This window comes from Megalobrama amblycephala, unplaced genomic scaffold (genome assembly GCF_018812025.1).
Source record: "Megalobrama amblycephala isolate DHTTF-2021 unplaced genomic scaffold, ASM1881202v1 scaffold230, whole genome shotgun sequence".
In the NCBI taxonomy this organism is placed as follows: domain Eukaryota; kingdom Metazoa; phylum Chordata; class Actinopteri; order Cypriniformes; family Xenocyprididae; genus Megalobrama; species Megalobrama amblycephala.
In genome coordinates this window covers 690,176-706,303 of record NW_025953339.1, presented here as the reverse complement: position 1 = coordinate 706,303, position 16,128 = coordinate 690,176, and the positions used below count along the sequence as shown (strand labels likewise).

The 16,128-nt window shown below is 36.0% G+C and overlaps 1 protein-coding gene across 3 annotated transcripts in view; it reads left to right on the top strand.

Moving 5' to 3' along the window:
- The window catches only part of frmd4bb (FERM domain containing 4Bb), a 77,388-nt gene extending 63,005 nt beyond the window's left edge, over positions 1-14,383 (top strand). For 2 of the 3 annotated variants that reach the window (XM_048179542.1, XM_048179540.1), the window contains exons 16-24: positions 1,360-1,476; positions 2,038-2,266; positions 4,301-4,357; positions 4,620-4,761; positions 6,113-6,277; positions 6,446-7,230; positions 8,249-8,384; positions 10,887-10,991; positions 12,476-14,383. In XM_048179542.1, the coding sequence (XP_048035499.1) occupies positions 1,360-1,476; positions 2,038-2,266; positions 4,301-4,357; positions 4,620-4,761; positions 6,113-6,277; positions 6,446-7,230; positions 8,249-8,384; positions 10,887-10,974 (1,719 nt within the window). In that variant the 3' untranslated portion in view covers positions 10,975-10,991; positions 12,476-14,383. The remainder of the gene's footprint in view (positions 1-1,359; positions 1,477-2,037; positions 2,267-4,300; positions 4,358-4,619; positions 4,762-6,112; positions 6,278-6,445; positions 7,231-8,248; positions 8,385-10,886; positions 10,992-12,475) is intronic. The other variant, XM_048179541.1, reaches the window with a different exon arrangement.
- The last annotated feature ends 1,745 nt before the right edge of the window (positions 14,384-16,128 follow it).

Here is a 16,128-nt window from a genome sequence, read left to right as displayed (position 1 = left end):
AATGAAATATTTTAATGTGAGTGATTTTATATTGTTTTTTGATAGCCATCATTATTAATATTAAATAAATGGACATGATTATTTTTTTAATTCATTAAAAAATACTGAACATTATTAATTAAATGAACAAAGATATCACTGTAGGCTAACAACAAAATATAACAAAAAAATGTAACATGTCTCACAAACTTTTTCTCAATAATTGTCACATAATGTTTCTACATTTCTTCCCTTTATAGGTTTTTGAGATGAAACAAAGTGAATGACATTCTCCTCTTCAGCCTGTTTTTCTTTGACTGATCAAAATCTCTTGCTTTTGAAAAAAGTGTGACGTATTGTTTTTTGACAAACGTCACACGAAGGTTCATCATTGTCATCATTGTAGATTATGCTTCTTTTTCTTTCAGTCATGACCGCAGCCACGCACTCGACTCCCTTTAAAATCCTGCGCTGTGCGTGCTTGCTTGTCTTTGACAGAGTGAGTGAACACTGTCTCGACAAGCGGAGATACAGCGGAAGAAGATGTAGTTCCCATTGCCATTCCTATTTAAGTAAATATTGCAATAATATACGGCGTACTACTATTATTAAAATATCCCAAAATCACAAAACAAAAAAACAAAACAAAACAAAAAAAAAAACAGATAGGATCGATACTTCTATTTGAGAATCGATCTTTTTGATACAATGCCAGTAGCGAAAGTATCGATACTTCAGGATCGATCCACCCATCTCTACGCTCCAGTAACTTTCCACACTCCACAGGCGCCGCATGCAATGTTTTTGTCAGGAGTAACAACTGCAGATTTTGAGTTACCTGCGGTGAGTCCGACATAATGAATCCACTAACACGACACAGCGAATGCCGTGTTCCAATACTCGTGCACAAGTTTTGGGAGGCGTTCCCTCGAAATGAGCTGTGAAGGAGGGGGGTTGTTCTTATGCATGCGCTCATTTCAAAAACTCACTAACAGTCTTTGGTTTCTCAGTCGTCGAAAACATCCTCTATAGCACCTTTAAAATAGAAACCAGCTATTTTAAATTGTAATAATATTTCACATTTGTTTTATTTTTACTGTATTTTTTTTATCTTACCAACCTCTTACCTATGTTACCTGAATTTCAGCCCAACTAGAAAGCAAAGTACCTGTACACATTACAGTTATGAAAATGAGATTTTTTTGGGCATTACTCTAATGAGAATGTGAGGGAAAAATAATCATTTTGGTTCTAAAATTGGTTCCATTGTTTTTATGCAAAATATTATTTATTATTTTTAAATTTGGGTGGTAAAATATAACCCACAAATGTTCTTTGTGACTTTCACCCATTTACAGTATGTTTGATCTGTTTTCTCAGGAACTCACTGGCAAACTCCCAAAAGAGTATCCCCTAATCAAAGGCGAAACCCCTCCTCATGTTCGGAGGAGAGTCGGGACGGCCTTCAAATTGGATGACCTTTTCCCATATAATGAGGTTAGTGTGAAACATTGCCATACAACAATGTTGCCAAGTAGAGGACTGAATAATATATTAGACACTGGGGGTTTGGCTCTATTGTTTTGAGGCTGTCCTGAGCTGGTAAAATGCCAATGACTGAAATGACAGATCTTCTTCATGACGTTGTCCATTATCACCTGTAAGATTTTAGCTGCCAAATAATTCCAGCATGTGACCTTGTATTGGAGATCAATCTTGGGAAACAGCCACTTGTTTTGGACAAAGAATTCTGTTTATTGATTGGTGGTTTCAACCACAGATTCTGATCGAGAACAATCCCAGGGTGTGTTTGTTTTAGTTTGTGGCCTAAGAGATCATGAAAAGTGAAATGTTATGGCTTGTAATTCATCTTTATTAGCATTGAGGCTATCTACATGCTAGTATATTTGTAAAAGTTGACCAAATAAAACATACATTTGCATTTCGTAAAACAGACCACAAATATTGATGACTCATCGATAGGCGTATTTACATTTTTGGACAGATTTATGATTAGAATATAAATTAAATTACATGATTGACAATCCTCCTTTCCAGGATCCATATCTCAGAAATTTGGAGAGCCGCTTTGCGCTGCAGCAGAAAATTGTGGAAGCGGCCAAGAAGCTCGCTGCTGATCCTGAAATCTCTAAATTAGTGAGGAAAAAAAGGAGGAGGAACTGTCTAGACGCCATGCAAAAGCTGCAGGAGATCGAAGATGAAATGAACCAGTACAGACTGAAGAAAGGACAAAAACCCACACAGAGAGCTTCTGTGATCATAGCCGGTATGTAGGACAGATGTCCACTGAAGTGGCTCATCGCAGGGCAAGGATACTCTGCAGTGCATAAAGACTAGATTTTTACTTTTATTACCTCACATGCCTCAGAAATCTTTAGACCCATATATAAAGATTTTTATTATATCATCAATGTCATATCTTTATTTAGAATGCTTTCACTTCTTCAAGTGCAGAGTGAAATGCAAACCTGCAATAATTAAATGTTAAATAATACAAGTACTTTATGTATTTAATCTCACTTTATTAACGGATGTCTTTGTTGCTGACCTTCAATTTCGACTTCGAATTCAACCATACTAATAATCAAAAATGACTTTAGTTAAACATCACATTTGTGTTTCTTTTTATTATTATTATTATTATTATTTAAGTAAGTTGAACTATTCTTCTGCAATCCAGAATGTCAGTACAGCTGAAATATTTGTTTGAGCTGCGCCCTCTATTGTACAGGCGTGAATTTGCATTTCCTTGAGGCTGAGGTTTATTAATTTCACTTTTGGTGTGAAAGGGCCTTTACATTTGCCAAAAATAGAACATTGTTGTTGTTGTTATTAATAAACAAACAAGCAAGCAAACCCAGCCCATGTGAGAAAAAGTAATGAAAAATAATGAAACACATTACTTTTCATAAAAAGTAATTAAGTAACACAATTAGTTACTTTTTTTAGGGAGTAATGCAATATTGTAATGAATGAAGAGTAACTTTTAAAAGTAACTTTTCCCAACATTGTTTTTAATACACTTAAAATATAATACGCATTTAAAAGTGCACTTTGTATTAATGTCAAAATAAACATTTTTGTTTAAAGTGTCCTGCATTTTAAAACATTGTTTTATTTTTTTGTTGTTGTTGTGCTTTAAAGAAATACACTTAGTTTGTAACATAATCACATTTAAAGTTAAAACTTCAACATTAAAATTTGTAATTATAAATATATTTAAATACATGACAGTAAATTCATCAGTCTTCTAGAAATTTCATTATATTTTATTGTACCATAAATGCTTATCAGTGCATTTGGGAATACGCTTTAGCCATATTTCAAACAGAATAGAAGTAATTATGAAATTACATATGAAGATTTACTTACAGTTATTGTAATAACTATAAGTTATGCATAATTATATGCAACTAACCCTAAACCGAATCCTAACCCTTAGTAAGTACATGTTGTTAATTAATATTACTCAGTACTTAAATGTACAATTATACTGTAACAGGGACACTTAAAATAACTTAAAATAACATCTAACGTGTAACTTATGTTTTAATCTGATTACAATTAACATGCAATTAAGTGTCTGAAAACATTCAGTTCACACTTAAAGGGTTAGTTCACCTAAAAATGAAAATTATGTCATTTATTACTCACCCACATGTCGTTCCACACCCGTAAGACCTTCGTTCATCTTCGGAACACAAATTAAGATATTTTTGATAAAATCCGATGACTCAGGAAGGCCTGCATCACCAGCAATAACACTCCCCTTTTTAATGCCCAGAAAGCTACTAAAATCATATTTAAAACAGTTCATGTGACTACAGTGGTTCAACTTTAATATTATGACAGAGCGCCAAAATCACATGATTTCAGTAAACGAGGCTTCGTTACATAAGTGTTTTGAAACTTCAATAGTTCACGTGACTTTGGCAGTTTGGTGTCAGATGAACTGACCAAAAGCTCAGAAATTCAGTCCATCTGAAGGAAGCCGTTAAAGCAAGAGATTCCAAAAGATACACATGATCAGAAATAAAGCAAAAAGACACAAGAGACTGTGAAACAAAGTACCACTGCAATTTCACAGCGATTATAAATGAGGCTCAAGCCTCATATTTTATGTATCATATTTATGTGTATTAGGCTGTGAATTTAACATGTTAATTTAGTGTGATTAATTATAACAGTACATGCAATATAACTGATTAATCATGTCATGTAGTTAATTTAATTAAATGTTTAATTGACATTGATTTATGTAGCGTTTCATCACATAACATCACTTCTCTTTCTTCCATAGATGAACTGGCTCAGTCTGATTGCAGCTCCCTGTGTGATAGTCTTCCTCTAGATGACGGTAATGACATCAATTATGAAACCACTATCAGCTCTCTGGTTATGTAATTAAGATGTATTACAACTCACTAGCTCACTTCCAGTGCTTCTTCCTCAGCATTGTTCCCTACAGTAGGCACTGAGTCATGTACATTAACACTCATAATAGATCATTTATCATGCAAAACCAACAACGAATTTACATAATATTATTTGAGCTGGATGCAACCAAATGTAGTGGAGCAGAAAAGCACAGCAGTCATAAGCCATCTTTGTGTCTTCAGAAGATGACAGTCAGAGGCCACGTTCTCGCTCCGTCCAGTGTTCCCCGTGTCTCAGTCCTCCTCGGTCATCGTCCGGCCTGGAGTACGACCCCGAGAGGCGATCCTCAGCCAGCGACACACACCACGACCGAGCTCTTAACAGGTGTGAATGATCACTGTACTGCATGATCTACTGGGCTGGATCACATGAAAACTGTCAAGAACATTATTGCTCCAAAAATGACATAAAATCAACATACAAGTATTTATAACTCCCATATTATATTCCAAGTCTTCTAGCCCATTCGATATCTTTGTGTTACATCAAACCAAGCATATAAAATGTCATAAAATTTACATTTCATTGTCCTTATCAGTGGTGGATGAAGTACGCAAATCAACAAATATTACTCCAGTAAACGTTTTAAGTACTCCTTTCCCATTTTACTTGAGTAACAGTACAAAAGTACTTGATTTTTTAATGTACTTAAGTATTAAAAGTAAAAAGTACTGATCGAACAATGATTGTTTTGTAATTTTATATACTTTTAAATTAATTTTGAATTATATATTTTATATAATCCTACTGCTCAAAATACCTGGGGGAGGGGGAATTACTGGTTCTAACATAATTATGAATTATTATTAATTGTCAAGTAGCCAGCACTAGTCAATAAGGAAGATGGAGATACATAATATGTGTGTTGACAAACAATAAAAACAGACGTCACGTAGGGCTAAATGCATAACATTTTAAAATGAATGCTATGCAAACATTTTATATCATTATATCATTTTATATCATATTTTGTTTTATATCATTTGAAACTGCTTTGGCAGCGGAGAAGATTGCAAGTGCAATAATTAGCATTATTTTAATGTTATGTTGTTGTTTTTTTTGTTTTGTTTTTTTACTTAAATCTACACCACATTACAGCTTACCCTCTTACAGCAGATTTAGTTCATAAACAACTGACCTAAAACAATTGTGACCTAAAGATGAGTTTCATTTACAAGAATCAATCCTAAATTTCGGCATTTGTTACTTTTCACGGCATCAGTCACGCGCACACTTGTCTCCTGGTTCTTGGCTCATTTTGAGTCAGACTTGTAAATTCGGTTAACTAGAGACTCGATCTGAACAGATCATTGAATCACTGAGTTGTTGACTCAAGAACAGCTGCAATTGGATCAGTCCAATTCGCAATGAATCATTCGGTGCGGTTTGCGAACCGGTGTAGTGACAAATTAAATTAATATCATTCATATATACTTAGGTTATTCATTAACTGACAGTTTGGGGAGACCTGATTTCAAGGGTGGACCAGATTTGTCATGACACCGGTTTAACAGGTTCATTGAAAAGAATCAGTTTGTTCACGAATCAGACACTGTCCACCACTGCTCCTTATACAAAAACATTATTTCTTATTTTTTTTATCTTTTGATTTTGGGCTGAAAGATTACCCAGACATGTTCTCATCAAGAGTATTCTTCTGTCTGTTTGAAATCAGATTAGATCATGAGGTCCAAGGGCCAGGACATTATTACACCCCCCGAGAGGTGTTCTCTGCCCAAAGCAGTCCGTGTAAAACTTTACCCAGAATGCCGAAGGACCCCCGCAGCTTACCGCAAACCCCTGTCATGCCCCGTAACGCCTACAGCAGCAGCCAACTCAGGTAAGTTGACTTGGATCAGTAGCATCCAGTACTTAAAATATCTTTTTAAATGGTAAAAATGTAGCTGGTTTTGTGGTTTTTATGTTTCTGATGTAAGTAGTTTATTTTATTCAGTGCATTCCCTTTTTTTACCAAAACAAACAAGACTTGTTTATCTGCATCCTGTAGGTCGGAAGGTCACATCCGTGCATTCCGACACCGCAGCGGCAGTTTGGAGTCTCAGTCACAACTTCTCCACTCTCACTGTGCAAACAAATCGGTGTTCCCGCTGTCTCCTTCACGCCGTAGCAACAGCACTGAGGTGTTGGATGACTGCTCGTCCTATACCAGCATGTCCAGCATGGACTACTGCCTCCCCTGCTCAGCCACTCCTCCCTACCGCACACTGGACTCGCAATCCCACGACTACCGGCTCCACCGCAAAGTGGAGATCTACGGCAATACAGGGAGCATGCCCAACTTGGTCCCTCAAAACTCCAGCTGTTATGGCTACCAGCAGAATCACTACGGACCGACTGCCTACTATGTGGCTGGGTATCCCGGTTTCGAATATGAGCCTTGTTCTAATGGAGCTTACGTTTACGAGAGTGAACTCGAGGGTCACTATAACATCAACCCCACTTACCCAGCACATGGTTACCAGGGCCGTACTCGCAACAGGCATTATGGAATAGAGGGGTCGGATAATTTGTCACAAAATCCATACGCAACTGTGAGGCCCCCTAGAGGCAGGCAGGGACCCTTGAATGAGGTGTTGACCAAGAACATGTACAAGGCATTGGTGGCAGAGCATTTGAAGGGATGGTACAATCGCAGCGCTGGGCACAGGGACCCAGGTGCCTATCAGCTGGTGTACACCTACAAATATGACCGAGGTTCCCAGCACAGCCTAGGCTACCAGACGCTGCCCGCACCCTTCAGCCACTCCAGCCGAACAAACTCATTCTCCTCAGGTAAGTACAGTTCCTCAAACATAACACAGTAGAGACCAGGGGTTCTCAACACTGCAGGAAAGTGGATCTCGTGGGCCAGAGTTTAGCTCCTACCTTGATCAAACTCACCTGTCTGTAACATTCTAGTAATCTTGAAGACCTTGATTAGCTTGGTCAGGTGTGTCTGATCAGGGTTGGAGCAAAACTCTGCAGGAAAGTGGATCTTGAGGGCCAGAGTTGAGAACTCCTGATGTAGACTATGATAAACAAATAATATGGGCAACAAATGTCTCCCGTTTTTTGGCCATCCTTAGAGTGGTGCACAACTATGCTTGGGACAGCCTTGGGTGTGACAAATGATTATTTCCAAAAGGAGCCAACAAATTTAAAAGGACTATAAGAATTGATTTTTTTTTTTTTTTTTTTTTTAAAACTGCACAGTAGAAATGGACAAACAAGAAATAAGATATAGATTTGTTGTTGACTGCCAGAGTGAATCAAAACTCGAATAGACTTTGGGACGTAACCTGTCTGATGGACATGAATGATACCTCATCATGGAAAATGTGCTAGTAGTTTTCTAAATGATTGAACTTACAATTTCATTTGGTAGGCGATAAAATCCTGTAGATTTGCATTGAATGTGGGAATCAAGTCAGGGGCCAGTTGCATAAACTTAGCCACTATATTAAGACTGTGACTTAACAATTTTGACAAACTTGCAGTTAACCAAGGGGTAATCCATCCAACCTTTCCTATTCAAATTAGACCGATTTACCTTTTTAACTGACTTCAAAATATTTAGATGACTAACTTTTTAGACTAAGTAGTTTATGCAACCGACCACAGATCTGGAGACCAGGATATTGTTAGGACTTGGTGTAAACTTTGACTTGGGCCAGTAAGCAACCAACTAAAACACCCTAGTAACCACACACCCTAGCATTGTAGCGGCGATTTTTGCATGGTTTTCTACCCCTAACATTTTCTTCTGATGAAATTTAATGTTACGTAACATCACACCTTTCTTCCTTACTAGTGTCATCTACTGCCAGCGGAGGGGGAAACTGGCAGAATCATTTGGCAGTGGGCCTGACTGATGGTGAATTGGCAGATGTTCCCTCGAGCACTGGGGCTTACAGTCCTTCTTACAGTCACAGCCCTACACACAACAGGTGAGATAGAAAAATGAGTTCTTTTGAAGACAAATCTGTGTGAGGCTACTTTGGACAAGCCTCAAAAAACAGCTGTTTAATTGTATTCATAATGGTCATGAAGTCCAGTGAGGGTTGATATGCATATGTTTATGTATGCTGGAATATAAAGTGTGATTTTAGTAATGGATCTCAATTTAGGTTCTGCACACTGAATTTTATCACATTCAGTCCAGTGCAGGTGTGTTCAGTGACAGTCCTGCTCCTGGAGGACCACCTTCTTGTAGAGTTCAGCTGCCTGGAAGTTTTTAGTAATTCAGGGACCTTGAATAGCTGGGTCAGGTGTGTTTAATTAACTTTGAAGATAAACTGTCCAGGACAGTGGTCCTCTCGGACCAGGATTGGCCACCTCTGTCACCACAGGGCTTAGCCTAAGCCAGGATTAGGCCTTAGTTCAATTAGGGCATTTAAGTAGCTTTTATAAACTTTCACTAGAAAAAAAAATACATTACTGGTGTACAACCTGAAACAAAACAATGACACTGACATATTTTAAGATATGTCAGTATAAGTTGCTTTCAGTTAAAACAACTCAAACATGCATTTTAGCCTAGGACTAGCTTAAGCCTTGTCTGTGAAACTGGGGGTTTGGATTAGTTCACTTTCAACTGAAAATGAGCCCAAGCTTTACTCACCCTCAAGCCATCCTAGCTGTATATGACGTTGTTCTTTCTGATGAACACAATCAGAGAAATATTAATAAATATCCTGACGCATCCGAGCTTTATAATGGCAGTGAATGGGACCAACAAGTATGAGCTGAAGAAAGTGTCTCCATCCACATCCATCCATCATATATGTACTCCACACGGCTCCAGGGGGTTAATAAAGGCCTTCTGAAGCGAAGTGATGCGTTTGTGTAAAAAAAAAAAATTATATATATATATATATATAAAAAAAAATATCCATATTTAACAAGTTATAAAGTAAAATATCTAGCTCCGCCAGACCGCCTTCTGTATTCAACTTAGGAAGAAAGTGTAAACTGGTGTCACGTCAGTTAAGCTTTTTCCGTAAGTTGAACAGGGAAGGTGTAGGATGTAGCGTAAGCGTTTTGAACTGCAAGAGTTTTACATTTTCTTCGTAAGTTGTATACAGAAGGACGGTCTGGCGAAAGCTAGATATTTTACTTCATAACTTGTCCAATATGGACTGTTTTTTTACACAAACGCATCACTTCACTTCAGAAGGTCTTTATTAACCCCTGGAGCCATGTGGAGTACGTTTATGATGGATGGATGTGGATGGAGACACTTTCGTCAGCTCATACTTGTTGGTCCTGTTCACTGCCATTATAAAGCTCGGATGCATCAGGATTTATTAATATTTCTCCGACTGTGTTCATCAGAAAGAAGAAAGTCATATACACCTAGGATGGCTTGAGGATGTGTAAAGCTTGTGCTAATTTTCATTTGAAAGTGAACTAATCTTTTAAATGAGGATTTGAGACAGTTAATATGTCATAATGGCTTAAGGTACTTTAGGTAACGACACATTTTTACAGCGCGTGTTTTTTTTTGGTTTTTTTTGTCCTCTGGACATTTATGGAAATAAGCATTTTCACTTTGTCCTGTAAAATATGGGTTCTACCTTGACTAAGGTCAATATAGTATCAGCATTAGATCATAGTGAAGTCATTTTGTGTTTATGGAAAATATTCTAATACAATAAAACTCAATGAAACCTGACCACTTTAGCAACCATTCAAGTGCAAAAACATCTTCAAAACACTTGCCAGTGTTGCACCTTGGTTGCAGTTAGGAATTGTGGCATTGCAATTTAAAGTTTTAAAAACATGCTAGTTCCACACCTAAGATAAAACAAATAATGTAACCAAAACGAATAATAAAAAATGAAAAAATTAAACAAATAAAGGAAACAAAACAAATAACAAACTAAGAGATATCAAATAATGCTAACAAAGTGAATAAAAAGATTAAACAAAGTGAATAATAATAGCAAAAAAAAAAAAAGAGAGAAACTAAAAATGCAAACAAAACTAATAATAAAAACAAAGAGTTCAAACTAAAAATTTAAATAGCACATCATGTGCATTGTAAATATATTTGGATCACCAAAACAATCAGTTTTTCTCTGTTTTTTGTACAATCAAAATAAAACATTTAAACATTGTAAAAAACACCTAGCAGCCTTGCTGCAACAGTAGCAGATTTTTAGGATGAGAAGAAAATCAGACCAAACTACAATATTTGTAAAGTATTTTATTTTCTGTATAGCACTTTCAAATAGTTCGGTCTTTTGTCCATACTTTAACGGGCATATTAATCCCTTTTTTGTGTGATTGCATCAGCCAAATAAACAAAGTCCTCAGGCTTTTTGGTGTGTATCCGTGGAACTTTTCAATCTAACTGCATTATTATGACAAACCTCCACTTCAAGGCATGAACGGTTGACATGTTGACGTATTCTAATGCTTGATTTTTCTTGTGTCTCTCATGGCAGGTTCCCAGCAGAAAGTGCCGCCTCTCACTCACCAGAGCCGGCAGAGGTGTTCGGTGCCATGGCCAGCTGTTCCGACGCAGACCATTAAAGAGCGCATGAGGACAGGTCAGCCGTCAAACTGTCATCTTTCATTGCTGTGATTTTATTTTATACAGTTAGAGACTGACACTGTTAACCCTTTTCCACCAACGTGGTTCCGGTGCAGGTTCTCGGCCTGTGTCTATTCTCAAACCGTTCTGCGCATTTCCAATGCAGAAAAGGGGGTTCTGCACCAAAAAGATTGGTTCAACACTGGCCCTAAAAACTTGATGGTCTCAAAGCTGGGGAGCAGAGGGCAGAGAAATGCTGCCGCTGTCTCATTGAGCAATGTAATAATGTTGCACTCAGGGCCTAAAATTAACACTCACCAAGCAACAATTGTGAGTATAAATCTGCATTGGCGAGTATATGAAGCAGTGTCAATCGCCAATTTGCCGGCAATTCAATGTTGTGAGAACATGAACATAAACAAACTTGAACAATGATCAGGTACTCTCACACTGTGTGGGAAGTTTTCTGTGTGCAAACATCTGAAGTGCACCCAGAAAGCCACGTCTCAGACAGCGTGTGAATATTGAATTGGGCTCTCTTTCATGTCATCTTGCACTTGAACGGACAAATTCAGAAAAAAAAGGTAAAAAATGCCCATCTTAGTGAGTATCCTAGTAAACATAGTTGGTTATGGCTTGAGTGAACGTAAACAGTAGAGAAAGATGTGTACAGTATCAGTATATTAGATCCGTGCATTCGCTCTTAAAGTGACAACAGCCTAATATTCCTGCTGTGTTTTTAATGTAATAAGGATTAATCCGTTTCATTTACACAGTAAAGATTAAACAGTGTTGTTTTACATTTGATTACTTTATTCAATGTCTCTACCTGAAAACTACTGTTACTTGTCTTTAATGATGTTTTAAATTTATCTTAGTTAATCTAGTAGTTTTAGCTGTGGCATCAAAATTGGAATAGAGAATTTTTACTGTTATCTAAAATTTTGGTGTCATAATTGCCTATTTTTTGCACAAAAAAAAAAAAAAAGTTTCATGGCCTGTAAAAAATATTTATGGCCGGTAAATGTTCCCAAGACACCGGCCATTGGCAGGTGTGGCAAAAAGTTGGTTTTATGCCCTGGTTGCACTACATTGCTCTTTATATCCAAATACATAACTATGCATCCAAGAGAGACTCAGTGTGCTAGAGAACCAGGAGTTTATGCGAGTTGTCGGTTCTCTAGAATCACTTCCGGTACTGTGAACAACAGAAGTATCACACTGCCTGCACAAACACCAGGATGCGCTGTTTGATTTTAGACTGGTTATAGTCTAATAGTAAACAACACAGTTCATGCGGCCATTTTGGTGGAAAAGAGGCATGACAGTACTGTGATTTAAAGGTCTTCTTATGCTCTCTCTAAACCTTGAGCCGAATGAAAGAGATTTTTTTTTACAAGATGACCTCTAGGACCGGAACGATCCACTAATGAAATGTCTTTTTGGAATTCTCTGATTGGCTATTGGAATATCTAATTTCACATCAATCCCATCACACAGAGCACATGATGATACAGCAGTAACACGACTGCTGTATTTAACTTCTGGAGGACCAAAAGACATATTGGCACAACAGAAAGTAAAGGAAACAGAAGCACCTTACCGACAGATGTGGACAACATGGACCTAATTCTCTCGTGCCTTGGAATGAGATGTCTTTCAGTTCCAGAGTGACAGGAGAAGCCCTGTGGTCATGCTAATGGACGTCTAGCTGAACAAATGACTGAACAAAAGCCCAGAACTGTCACAGCATCAGTGTTTATTTGCGTTAGTACTTCTGGCCAGCACAGAGAAAAATAAGCCAACCCAATGAGAAGTGCACACATATAGTGAATGTCATTTCATATTAGAGTTTCTAAGGAGATGAAGAAACTAGCCATATCACATGACCTTTTTTATGTTGCCATACACAGAACAGTTGATAGAACTTCAGAACACTGCGACAAAATAATGTAAATATTATGAACGAGTGGCTGTTTTTAAATTGCTTTTCTTATTTTTAATTTATTGAGTTTTCCATGCTTGTAGAAGTGCATAATATGTGAGACAAGTGAGTCGTTGATGCTGTATATACTTTGTCCTGCACAAATTCTGTTAGAACAGCACTTGATTGAAGTGAAGCTTGGCAAGACTGCCAATACAAGACCCTGGAAATTCCAGACTTTGGTTGTTCTGCTTTAAGAAAAAAAGATGTTTTCTGTTTTTACTATAGAACACTGTAAGAATGTTGTCAATGTTCTTAAAGGAATGTTCCGGTTCAACACAAGTTAAGCTCATGTGAAGCATGCTGTCGATTACCACACAGAATCATTCGTTTGTTCCTCGAACATACAGACCTAACTTAAATTTACTACAATAATGCACTTAGAGTGGATGTCTAGGCAAACATTACAGAGGATTTGTATAGCTTGTACTTAAAGCACTTATATTAATTCGTCCTTTCAAAAATGTGTTATATGAACTGTAAAGTTGTAAGGAAATAAAATAAAATAGAAATATAAGATGAAAAACTAAATGAAAAGAAAATGTGAACTGTTGCCTAGACAATTAAAATTTTAAGTTAGAGCACTAAAATTGGAAATAAATAAAAACTAAAACAGAAATAAAAATAAATTAAACTTATATAGTATAACATGTAAACAATAAAAGCACATAATTACAAAAAATTAAATGAAAATAAAAAATGAAAATGTATATATAAATAAAAGCCACTTCAAAACATGAAAACAATAATAGCGCATGAATATTGTGAAAAGTTATATTCAACTTCTAACAAGTAAGTGTTTTTTTTCTCCCCACTAGTCTTGTGTTGAGTTTTGTGGCAATACTTTCAAACTTTTATACCACATATACACCATTGTAAGTGCATTACTGTATTTTTGTTTTAAACTGTGGGACAAAACCTTTTTCTGCTCGTTTCTACCACAAAATAAAAAAATATATAATTGCAACTTTTTTTCCTCACAATTCTGAGTTTACATCATGCAATTCTGAGAAAAGGAATTACGAGATAAGATGTCGCAATTACCTTTTTATTCATTCGCAGAAACATGCTTGCATACCAACTTAACTTGAACTGAGCCTGAAACATTCCTTTTAGCCTCATTAACAAAGCGCCCATGTGCCATTCTGGAATACACAGACCTCCTGCTCTGAATGTGTCAATCTGATGTACAGATTGTTATTTCCTGTATTGTCTGTATTTGTGGCTTAGAAGCATGTGATGTACAAGCACACGTTTTAGAAAGTTATTTGGTGTTTTTTAAACTCGATGGTTTGAATGTGATCAATGACCTTTGACCCAGCACACCTTTCATTGGAAACTATTCATTCCTTTAATTAGTCTCTCATTTTCCAACAGGATGTGAATAATAAAAAATAAAAAAAATAAAAAGAAGTTGTATTCAATTATGACTTTTTACATTATAATATCATGTATGACGCCCTTTCAGGTTGTGTTGACACTAAGAGTCGATCGATTCATAAAGAAAAGAGCTGACAGGAATGTCTTTTGTGCTATGACTCCCTCGAGGACAGGGAGGAAACTGAATGAATGTGTAACACAGGCATTTCCTACTTGCCTTTGCTTTGCTTCCAAGAATGCTTAATCCATTTTCTTATTCATTCTAGTTTAAGCAAAACAACTAACAAGACTTCACTTGTTACTTGTGCTGCCATGCCGACCATATATTTGTATGTAGCAGGTTCATATGCTGCATGACTGGTAATATAATTATCTCAACAGACTTTTTGGTACAACAGTCTTGCCCTGACAAGAATCTTTCCCATGTTAGCTCTTGAACACTTTGCCTGTGTTGTGGTACAAAACCCAGCTTATGCAGTAAATGCTTCCCATGCAGTGCAGCTATTTCACTAAGTAATAAAACTAATCACAGCCTTACCACAAAAATCCAAGACATGCAGTCTGAGTTGCAGTCCAATTAAAATGCACTGGAATACCAAAAAAGAGGCAGTTATGATTAAAAATAAATACATTTTATATGTATATGTGTGTGTTCAACAGTTTGGGATCGGTAAGATTTCTTAATGTTTTTGAAAGAAGTCTTATATATGTTCAGCAAGGCTGCATTTATGTGATCAAAAACAGTAATATTATGAATTATCTTTTACAATTTAATATAGCTGGTTTCTCTTTATATACTAATTTGAAATTATAATTTATTTATGTGATGGCATCATTACTCAAGTCTTCAATGTCACATGATCCTTCAGAACTCTTTATAATAAGCTTATTTGCTGCTCAAGAAATATTTCTGATTATTATCAATGTTGAAAACTGACATTTTTTTCAGGATTCTTTGCTGAATAGAAATCTCAAAAGAACAGCATTTATTTGAAATTGAGATCTTTTGTAACATTAAAAATGTCTTTACTGTCACTTTTGATCAATTTAATGTATTTTTGCTTAAAAAAAAAAAAAAAAAAAAGTATTAATTTCTTTCCAAAAAAAATAAAAAATAAAAAGCTGACCCCAAACTGATGTCATACAGGAAGCTGTATTGTGCAAATGCATTCTTTCAACACATATTGGGTTGTGGAGGACAAATTCACTCAAAACAAACGTCATTGAACCTCAGGAAGAAATGTCTCACAAAATCATTTTTCACAGCAAAAAAAAAAAAAAAACTACAGTAAACTACAGTAAAAAGGATATTTTTTTTCCACACACTGTTAATAATAACATGCTGAACTGGAATGAAAATGTCACAATACAATATAAAAAAAAATCTTAATGGTCCTACAAATAAACTATTTCTTTTTGTACAATTAATAGTGATGCCAAACGATTATTCGTGATTAATCGCATCCAAAATAAAGGTTTGCTTACATAATATATATATATATATATATATATATATATATATATATATATATATATTAATCATGTTAATATAAATATTTACATGTGTATATATATACACATGTATACATGTGTGTGTATTTATATATATAATAAATATACACTGTACACACATATATTATGTGTAAACAAACTTTTATTTTGGATGCAATTAATCGTGATTAATCATTTGACAGCACTAATAATTTAATAGAATTTAGTAAATTATCTTCTGATTTGGATTTGTGACATAAGTCCCAGACGTGTTTCTGACAGATTTTGTGAGATTCTC